Genomic DNA, 10,930 nt, shown 5'->3' on the forward strand with positions numbered 1-10,930 from the left:
CCTCTCTCTCCATGCTACCTGCTCTGTGCAATCCTACCCCCTCTCCACAGCCTTACCATGACTGTCTCAAGGATGGGCCCTCCCTCTCCCCCCCACCCCCCCCTGTGGAGCCTATCATGCTGTGTGCCTGCAGGTCAGTCCACTAAAACCATGCACTAAAACCAGGCCCATCTCCACCCCACCCCCCAAAGTCCATGGTGGACACTGGTGCTGCTGTTGCCTCCTCTCCCTCCTCTGTGGGCTTGCACAAAACCTCCAGCGTCTCCCCAGTCGTCTCCACCACCTCCTCTTTCCTGTGAAGCAGCCCCTCCTGATTGCCAGCTCAACCTCTCCCATGTGCAAGTGTCCGAGGAAATGAAAGAAGAAAGAAGCAGATCAGAGGCTGGGGGTCATCAGGTATCCCCTCCTGCTCCCCTCTTTTCCCCAGGCTCCATGGACATCTAAAACCCACTGGAACCACGCGGCGCCCCGTCACCCCACACCAAGGCAGCCTCAGAGCTTCAACCTGGTCTGTCCCCCCTGCCACCTCTGGTTGGCCACCTTTGGCCTTGAGGTCTGGCAGCACTGTTGCTCCTTCTGTGCTACCTGGACCCGAGCACTGACGCCTCTGCTTCCCATTTCTTCTGCCGCTCCTCTTAACCCATAACTTGCTCTGGTTGCAGCCACTGTTGCTGCTTCTCTGCATTCCTCCTCCTCTTAGTGACCCCCCCCAAAAAAAACTTACCAGCTGCAGGGTGCTCCTGGAGCATCCCACTCCCCCTTCAGCTCCACTTTCCTCCTCAAGGGCGAACCCACACACCAACTGCAGCACCAGCTGGCAGTGGCATAGCGTGGGGGGTGCAGGGGGTGCCAGCCGCACCGGGCGCAACATCTGGGGGGGCGCATGCTCGCACTTGCAGCTCTCTGCCCCTACCTGGCTCACTCACTCTCTCTCACTGCAGTGCTGGCTGTGCGAATCCGATCCGAGCCGCTGGGTCGCCACCCACTGTGGAGGGGGTGGGTGCCAGGCGTGCGGTGCGGAGAGAGAGCGAGGGACTATCTGGGGGAGGGACAGTGCAGCGGCCGCCCAGCGCAGCGCTGAGTGCGGGAGAGAACGACACCAGACCAGACCAGGCAGCAGCAAGAAGAAGCTGGCAGCGGCGGCAGGTTAGGGGTTAGGGGGCACAAATTACTTGCCTTGCCCCGGGTGCTGACAACCCACGCTACGCCGCTGCCAGCTGGGGCTTCTGGACCACCCTTGTCCGGACTTCTTGGGTGAGCTGCAGATGTGCAGGAAATACCGCAGTATTTAGGCCCTGCGCTGTGCTGCAGTTTCTGGCAAGAGGCCTCCTCCTCGGTCTGCCTCTTGTCACTCCTAGCTCACCCTTTCTTCACTGGAACGGTGTTCTCCTTCCCTCTCTTACTGCACTTTCAATGGATAACCTGGAAGCTATCCTCTTCTCCATGCTTCCTGCTCTTTGTTTAGCCTAGAGAAGAGAACACAGAGAGGTGATAAGATAGCCATCTTCAATTATCTGAAGGGCTGTCTCATGGAAGAGGGAGCAAGCAGCTTGTTTTCTGCTGCTCCAGAGGGCAGGACCCAAACCAATGGATTCAAATGCCAAGGAAGGAGATTCCTGCTGGAACATGAGGATGAACCTTCTGATGGTAAGATGTATTCAACAGTGGAACGGACTACCTCACAAGGCGGTGGGCTCTCCTTCATTGGAGGTTTGTAAGCATAGGTTGGATGGGCATCTGTCAGAGATCATTTATCTGTCATTCCTGAATTGCAGGGGGTTGGACTGGATGACCCTTGGCGTTCCTTCCAACTCTACAATTCTGTGCTTCTATGAGTAAGGGTACATGAAAGAGTTATCAAGATACACATTGTACCTATCTTAAGATGGTGCCTGTGGGACCTACCAACCTCAGTTTGCGTGTTTGAGAATGTGTGATGTACAACAAGCCCATGAATTTGCACTCATGCAGACACCAAAGTTTACCTGAATGTCAGGAATGGTGAGATTCTAATAGAGCAAAGTTGGCCCTGTACCTGTGTGTCCATTTCCAGTGGGGTGAAGACAACATATTAGAAGGCCTCAAAGAAGTTGCCACCAATAACACATTTCTTATGGCATCTATCCTCTTTTAGGATGACAGATACTTCTTAAGTGGCTCGCTGGATGGAAAGCTGCGACTTTGGAACATTCCTGACAAAAAAGTGGCCCTCTGGAATGAAGTGGATGGGCAGACCAAGCTGATCACAGCAGCCAACTTTTGCCAGAATGGCAAATACGCTGTTATTGGCACCTATGATGGCCGGTGTATCTTCTATGACACAGAGGTAAGCCCTGCTGCCACAATTGATGCCACCTGGTTCATTCATGGGAGACAACCAATAAGTAGGATGGTTGCTGTGGTTCAAAACATTCAGAAAGAAGCCCCATTTTATGGACTAATATTGTCTCAAGTACCCACTGCCAACACCAACTGTTTTCCCTTGAGCTGCTTCCAGGTTCCAATCCAGTTTTGGCCACTTCAGGATGCAGAGCAGAGCTCGGTGAACCTGTGTGTATATTCCAATGAATTTCTTCTTGTTTTATTTCTCTTTAGCACTTAAAGTATCATACACAGATCCACGTGCGGTCAACTAGAGGGCGGAATCGAGTTGGGAGGAAAATCACTGGAATTGAGCCACTGCCAGGAGAAAACAAGGTAGCTCCTCTTACTTTGAAGACACTCGCACTCTTTGGTCATTGTGTCCAATTCCACAAGTCCATTTAATGTTACCCACATTGCATAGTTTCACAGACCTGGAGTGATGGTGTGGAAGCTGCAGCTAGTCCAGGTTGCAGCCTCCAGAGTTGCACCTGGTGCTTCTGTTTGAACCCGTGTAACACAGCCCTGACTGCTGATATGCTTCTAGGCCCAATGCATGGTTTTGTTGCAAACTAAGAAAGCCCTGAATGACTGCCAGTTCCCATGCCTTGAGATCTGCTGGGCTGGCCCTCCTTTGTGATCCTACTGCCAAGCCGTGTGTGCAGTGGCGCATGGAAGTGCCTGCTCAGTTGGTGTGCCCATCTGTGTAGATGTATAGCTGGCAACTTTGTTTCTGAATTTTTGTGGATGAGCTTTCAGAAGGTGCACATATTAAACCAGGTCTATGGCGCACAATGATGCTGTTTGTCCTATGATCTTTGTTTCTGAAAATGTGTTTTTAATGTTTGCATTGATAATGTTGTTACAGTATTACAGTAACAAATGAAATAAAAAATTTAATACAGCATGCACAAACCAACAATTAACAATTTACCATATGTCAACATTACAGTGAGCATGAACTCAGAATACCCTGAAAAGTAGTGCCAAAGCTGATGGTAGTATGTAGCAACCCCCACCCCCCGCTCTTTGTGCCTCAACTCAAAAGGCTGGAAGGAGATTCAGAGGCCGGCTAATGCTCAGGGTGTCAACCCACGGAAGAAGCCCTTCTGTTTCTCCAATGAGAAGATTTAGAAACTGTCTCAACTTTGGTTCTGCTGAGCAAGCTAGATCAGTAATGGAGAGCATTTAAGCATGTACAGAGTGCTCTTCCCTCACTGCCAGCAGATCCCACACATTTCCCACTTGGTGGAAAAATTCTTCTGTGGGAACAGAGTTTGACATCTGGATAGGCCTGAGCTCTGGTCATTTCTGAAGCTCAGTGCAGAAATGGCAGGCCAGTCTAGCTTCTACTTCTCAACTCATTCCACTGATGGATATTTTTTTTTTACTTTTCTTGCCAGATCCTGGTGACATCAAACGACTCCCGAATCCGACTCTATGACCTGAGAGATTTGTCTCTGTCTATGAAATACAAGGGCTATGTCAACAGCAGCAGCCAGATCAAAGCCAGCTTCAGGTAAAGAAAGAAATGGCTCATAGCCAGGACTTCCTAGACTCCCTCCCCCTGCAGCCCTTTCTGGGAAGAAGAACGCAGTGCACGCCTTGACTTCATCATGCAGATTTAAGTTGCTCTTTGCATATTTGTAGAGATAGATACATACATGAACAGACCATGTTTTCTGCTTCTGAAATTAAGCGTTTCAGAAATTTTGTTTTTTGTGTGCTTTTCGTGGTCTCTTCTGTAGTGTAGCAGATAGAATCTCAAGCTAGCACTGGGGAGATCTGGGTTGAAATATCCACTAGTCAAGACATGGACCTTGAACCAGTCACCATCTCCCAACTCATCAAACCCAAAGGGTAGCTAAGGTCATTATGGGATATGGGAGGAGAGAACCCTGTGCACCCCCTGAGCTCTTGGCAGAATAAGAAAGTAATAAACAAAGTAACATTGACACACAGCGTACCCTTTGACTTTGTTTTAAGCCATGAATTTCCTGTCTTGTGGGAGGAAGCAATGGGAACAAGAGAAGATGAACTGAAAGTAATTGGGAATTGTTTTTCTTCTCTCATTCCTCAGCCACGACTTCACATACATCGTGAGTGGTTCTGAAGATAAATACGTTTACATCTGGAGCACCTACCATGATTTAAGCAAGTTTACTTCCGTCAGGAGGGACCGCAATGACTTCTGGGAGGGTGTCAAAGGTGAAGCCCCACTGCCACCTCAGTCTTTGAGCTGAAGCTGCTGCCTTTCAGTTGCAAGGCCTTTAATTTGAGCCATGCATGTGGCGGGGACTTGTGTATCCCAAGGGAAAAGCTGCCCCCCTGTGAGTGACCGAGTGCTTTTGTCCCAAGAACGGCCAGCCTCTTGTTGATGGGTTCTGACCTCAGTGCTAGTCAGAGGGCCTCCCAGAATGCTTTGGGCCTCTGTGCAGATCCAGCCTCCTCCCTTTCCCTCTCCAGCAGTGTAACCAGTAAAGCCCACTGGAACAATCCAGTTAAGGATGGAGCTGTTTGGGGTAAATGAAAATGGGGCAACATAGTCGTTGAACAGGAAGAGCAGAGCCAAAAGGGGGTGCCCTTGCAGGTGGTGGCCCAGTACATCTGCAAAAACCTCTTGCTTGCTGTCCAGCCGTACAAACGTACTTATGTAAAAAGCGATCTGATCCGCATGTCTCAGAAAGGTGGTAGAGCAGACTGCAACAGGTATGGAGTTCGCCATTTCAGAAGCTCCCCACCCTTCTGCATTTTAAAACAAAACAAAATTCCCCCTGTTTAGAAATGTAGCGCAGTCCTCTTCCCTGCTGCTCTTCACAAATCTTGTATGAACCTGAGCTGGGGAACTTTGCGCCCTCCAGGTGCTGCTGGGGTACCACTTGCATCCTCCAACTGGGGCTGATGGGAGCTGGAGTCCAACAGCATTTTGAGGGCGACTGGTGCCCCCCCCCGCCCTTATAAGAAAATGCTGCCTGCCTGGGAGTGTTACAGATCCTGAAGTGGCTAGAAGACGTCTTCTCCAAATATGAATGGCTGATGACAAAACCACACCACTTATTCTTCCCCTGTGAAGCACTCAGCTTGATTAGGGCTTCTTGTGCTATTCAAAGGAGTGGGTTTAAGTCTTGGCACAGTTGTTTTCTATCGAATCCAATTTTGGTAACAGCATATTCTACGTGATCAGGAAGGCTACGTGCATGGTACAGTCCTCTGTAGGACTAGACTATCCTAGGATGGGGTGGTGGTGCTTGTGAAGGCATCCAGGCAGTAGGTGAAAAGGTTATGGGTGACCAGGAGCTTATGAGGCATGAACCATGTTCCCTTCTGGCATCTTTGAATTGGCTCTTATGTGGTCTCTGGCTTGGGCAGATGGTTAGCTGTCCTGGGTGAATTGAGTAGCGCCTGGCAGACCTGTGAATTGCGACTGAACACATTCCATGTCAGTAACAAAAAAGATCGCAAGAGTGTGTTCGAGGATCAGAAGCAAACCAGGTTTTTGTGTGGGTATTCATGTAGTGTATTCCCCCTGTTCTGAGCAATTCCTTGTGAGTAAATTGGAGCTTTAAATACTTCCTATCAGAGCCATCCCTAAAAATCACCATTGCATCTGCCAGTTACCTACAATTAACCTCCATACTCCAAGGAACTCCTTGTTTTCCCTGCGTTTTTTTTTCCAAAGGGTGGGTCCTGATTGCTTTTCTTCTCTTTGTAGCACATAACGCAGTGGTCACATCTGCCATTTTTGCCCCAAATCCCAGCTTGATGGTATCATTGGATACACCTGAAAAGCAGGAGCCCGAAAACAAAAATGAAGATTCTGAATCAACTGATCCCATTCCTTCTGGTAGGTGCCCTATCACCTCGGGGTGAGGTTTTGAGAACTAATGCACTCTGTGGCAGGCCCTGGGTCACCCTTAACCTTGAGCAGGGAAATGCTCTTGAAGTAGCGCATCCATTAGGTAGGTAATCCCAACTGAAATGTGTTTGATTTCACCTATAAGCTACTTCAGAGAGCTCAGTGTTGTGTGAATACTAGGACTGAATAAGATGAGAAGGGAGAACTGGAGTCAATGGGAAATGAAGGATTCTAAATTGAACTTAGTGGATTTCTCTTGCTGCTGGGGATTTCAAGCAGCTCCTTTTGAGTCCTGAGAGGGCTGCTCTCAGGCCTGGCCCTTCATCTCTCTCTCTCCCTGCCTCCCCTGTTCTGTTATCCTGAGTGATTTCTCCTCTCCCACACTGCACAAGTAACTTCTCCATCTGTTAAACAATTGGAAGGTGAATGATTGAGTGAAGGACTGGAAGACCCTTGAAAAGATGTCAGTGGAGGGCTGTAAATGATGCTTCTATGCTATTGAGCAGATAACACAAGTCATGCTTATTTCTAGGGAATTGCTTTCAACTCTGCTTTCAACCATCAAGGAAGGGACACAGTGCTTGGGCTTTTTCCGCGATTACCTCTTGAGTATGAAGGCCAGGTGCTGGGCTGCCTAATACTGGAGAAGACAGTCTTCCAATCTGTCCATCAGTTTTGGGAGGCTGCCCTTGGGCTTAGGCAGATGACTATTGGAGTGGTGACATCTAGACACTGGATTGCCCACTCTCAGCCTGATGACCTTCGTTGTTCTGACTCTGAAACAGGAGTAGTCCATTGTGTTCTCTTGGAGCCTTAACTGGATTTGGCCTTCCAGGCTGCTTCCAGTTGCCCCCTTTTAACTGGAGTTTAGATTTCTTCTTCTTGTGTGTGTGTGTGTTTTATAGCTTTTATTGTGTGCTTTTATTTTACCAGCTGCCTTGAGGCATATGCAGAAAGCAGGGTTAAGTGAACGACTAGTGTTTTCCTAGTCTCTGATGAATGTGGCCTATCTTGTGCAGTGCTGTCTACTCTGGCTGGCAGTAGCTCTCCAGGGTCTTTCCCATCACCCATTGCAGATGCCAGGGATGGGATGTTGGAGCCCTGTGCATGCAGAGCTGAGCTTCCCTCCCCTAACCTGTTTGCTGTGTGCTACCTCATGCCTGGCGCCATTTCCTAAACCAGCTTCTTCTGCCCTTTTAAGGAGCTTTGAAGACAGATCACACAGAAGTGCTTCTGTCGGCTGACTTTACCGGAGCCATCAAAGTCTTCATCAACAAGAAGAAAAACACATCTTGAAATCATTGGTAACTCGACAGCATCATGATGGATGGTACCTGGGTATGAATCATGTGATCAGAGAAGCAAAGTATAATATAGAGTTCGAGGGTGGGCTTATCTTTTGAACTCTCACTTAAAGCTGCTCCATCAGACCTCCTGGGGAAGCAGCATCCCAACTATTAACTCCCCCGGCTTTTAGAATAGAAAGAGAGGCCCATAAATGACGTGGTCAAAACAGCAACTCAGCGTTGCATTTCTCTGAAAAATTGTTTTGCTAAGCAACTGTTCGCCATGCACAGGATTCTGCATGAAAGGGCAATGAGATATTCACTTGCCCTTTTAGGGGTGACACATACCAAACAGCTTTAACTGAATATTTAATTTAATTTATTGGTTCCCAGGGTGGGGTGGGGTGGGGTGGGGATTTTTATTATTTGCAAAGATGTCATGCAGTCTCTCTCTCCAGATTCCTGTTTCCAGCAAAGCTGATCTATTTCTAAATCTGTGTTAACAAAGCTGAATTTGTGGCCGGATCCTGTAATGTTCTGTGAGGTCTTTTCTGCCCTTCCTCCATCCCTTGGCCTGGATGGGTTAGCAGCAACCATGTATCAATGTTTTCTAAAGTGAATTTCTCTTGTCTTCTAATTGTTGTGCCCTCTAGATTCCTTTCTTAATATATACCTTTTCCTTTCTCTTTCCGTTGCACACTGGAGCACAATATTTCTATGAAAGAGTCTCTCATTCCTTATTCATGGGCACTGGGCTATGCTCACCTTAAACAAAAAAATTAAGCTGCATTAGGAACAATTCTTGTATTTTACAACAGTGTAAAATAAAATTGTTTACATATTTTTTAAAGCATTGTAGTTTAAAAAAATGTTGGTTTTTTTGTTTGTTTAGAGCTAACTGAATTTAAAGGTATTTGTAAATATTCATAAGATATACCAATGAAATAACATTTTGGGGCTTTGCAACCCATAAAATGTTGTTGATGGTTCCTGTTTCAGAGGAGAAAGAAAAGATGTATCATTAAAACTGCACATGTTGAAAGAGAAGTTGCTTTTTGTCCTTTTATTGCATCATCATTTTTTGCATGGCTCAAAGATGGTGGTTGAGTCTGATTTCAACTGGTGAAGTGTCACCAATATGCAGATGACACTTAGCTCTGTGCCTCTGTTCCATCTGAATCTAGAGATTCAGCTGAGGTGTTACACAAGTGTTCCCAGGTAGTGATGGACTTTTGGTTATGGGCCCAAAAAGGTAAACTCAGTCCTAAAAGCACAGAGGTGGTTTGTGTTCCAAGTTCTGGAGTCCAGAAGGAGCCTGTCCTAGATGCGGCTGCAGAGTAGGTTTGTACCCTGGGCAGACTCTGGACCCAGCATTGTCACTTCAAGCCACAGCCATGCTTAGACAGAGATGACAGAGGGGCCACAGGACTGGTAAGTGGATTATTACACTGCCCTCTATGTGAGGCTGCACTTGAAAGTGACTTGGAAACTTAAGCTGTCAAATTACTGACTGGAGTTGCTTTTAGAACTCATATAACTCCTGTTCTAAAAAACAGCTACATTGGTTCCCAGTTCATTTTGGCGCCCAACTCAAGGTGATCACGCTAGTGATATAAGTGGTAAACAATTTAGACACCAAATATCTGAGAGACTGTCTCCTTCCCTACAGACCCCCACAGGTGTTAGGATTGGCAGAGGGGGCCTTCTTTGGTGGCCCCTTGCACTCAAAATTCTCTGTGGCAGCCCCTAAGTTGTGGAACTCCCTCCCCTCAGAGATCAATGTCACACTTTAACGATACGACTTTTGGCGAATACTGAAGACACATCTCTTTACCTTGGCCTGTAATACTTGAGATGATTCAGTGTCTGTTGTGGGGAAAAGGCAGAAAGGGATGGGGTTTCCTGAAAGACAGTACATCTTGCTGGCTGAAACCCTGAACCCTCTTAAGCTGCAACATTTTGTTACAGATCTCACATGTTCTTCATAAACTCTAAACACAGAGGGCCATCTATTGGAGACAGGCACTGGTTCTAGAACTGAGAGGCGTAAAATACAAACGAGATAATCTGTACCATGCTGGTTTAAGTTCAAACTTCTTTGAGTTCACAGAAAATATCAGACAGGAACCAAAAAGGGTCTGAAATTCAGAATGGTCTGAAGGAGGGCTGGGGAACCTGGTCGTCCGTGGCGGGTGGGAGGCGAGTCCAGCAACATCTGGAAGGCGAAAGGTTCTCCAGCCCTCGTCTAAATTAGGTACAGTGGTACCTCAAGTTACAGACACTTCAGGTTACAGACTCTGCTAACCCAGAAATAGTACCTCGGGTCCTGAACTTTGCTTCAGGATGAGAAGAGAAACCGTGCTGTGGTGGTGCGGCGGCAGCGGGAGGCCCCATTAGCTAAAGTGGTGCTTCAGGTTAAGAACAGTTTCAGGTTAAGAACGGACCTCCGGAACGAATTAAGTTCTTAACCTGAGGTACCACTGTATTCCAACTTGGTGCCCTGCAGATACTTGCACTACATTTCCCATCAACCTCAGCCAGCACAGCTGTTGAGGGCGCCACTTGGGGGAAGCCTGTTGTAAAGCAATTAGAAGACCATTTGCTTTGCTGGACTATTTATAAAACCTGGGGTGGGGAGTGCCATTTCTGTTTGTGGAAGGATAGTATGGTGACTATTTAATTATTTGTTTGCTTGTTTATTAAATCCAATACTCTCCTTTCACCATGTCACAGAGCATGTTGCAACAATTTAAAATTCAGAAATCAAAAACGGGTCAAACAAATTACAGTGGGTGGATACTGAGAACACACCAAAGCAGCGCACGGAAACACCGTTTACCTTCCCGCTATTTATCTACTTGCACTTTTGTGCTTTCGAACTGCTAGGTGGGCAGGAGCAGGGACTGAGCAATGGGAGCTCACCCCGTCGCGGGGATTCAAAATGCCGACCTTCTGATCGGCAAGCCCTAGGCTCTGGTTTAGACCACAGCACCACCCGTGTCCCTCCTTGTCCTTAGGGACCTGCTTTTGAGGGCTTCACACACACACCCTTTAAGATATTTTTGTACCCCCCCCCCAAGGTTTCCAATAACCTCTCTGGTCTGTGGATGGTTCACAAGAGCCATCAGTTGGATCATGAGTTTGCTAGTGTGGAAGACATATGGGCGATTTCATGGATGATTCCCTTCCTTGAAATCCTTTTCACTTTCAATAGAACACTAATTATCCAAACACTTTTGGAGCTGTTTAAATGTGGTGGTGCTAATTACAAAGCCCCCGTACCTGGAATATTCAGCAGTGGAGGGAGAGACCTTTGACAACACTTCTCAACACATAGGTAAAACTCCCGGGAATTCCATGAAGAAAGCCTTTTAACAGCTTAAGCTTCTTAATATTTCTACCATAGACATGCTGTAAAGATGTGCCC

General features: G+C 47.3%; 1 protein-coding gene across 1 annotated transcript in view; it reads left to right on the top strand.

Annotated features, from left to right (window-relative positions):
- Positions 1 to 8,550, top strand: part of WDR44 (WD repeat domain 44) — a 50,944-nt gene extending 42,394 nt beyond the window's left edge. Inside the window, exons 15-20 of the mRNA XM_081180409.1 lie at positions 2,135 to 2,326; positions 2,596 to 2,697; positions 3,765 to 3,880; positions 4,442 to 4,569; positions 6,074 to 6,205; positions 7,419 to 8,550. Coding sequence (XP_081036535.1) covers positions 2,135 to 2,326; positions 2,596 to 2,697; positions 3,765 to 3,880; positions 4,442 to 4,569; positions 6,074 to 6,205; positions 7,419 to 7,513 — 765 coding nt within the window. The 3' untranslated portion in view covers positions 7,514 to 8,550. The remainder of the gene's footprint in view (positions 1 to 2,134; positions 2,327 to 2,595; positions 2,698 to 3,764; positions 3,881 to 4,441; positions 4,570 to 6,073; positions 6,206 to 7,418) is intronic.
- The last annotated feature ends 2,380 nt before the right edge of the window (positions 8,551 to 10,930 follow it).

The sequence above is a fragment of the Podarcis bocagei genome, assembly GCF_964188305.1.
Source record: "Podarcis bocagei genome assembly, chromosome: Z".
Taxonomy (NCBI): domain Eukaryota; kingdom Metazoa; phylum Chordata; class Lepidosauria; order Squamata; family Lacertidae; genus Podarcis; species Podarcis bocagei.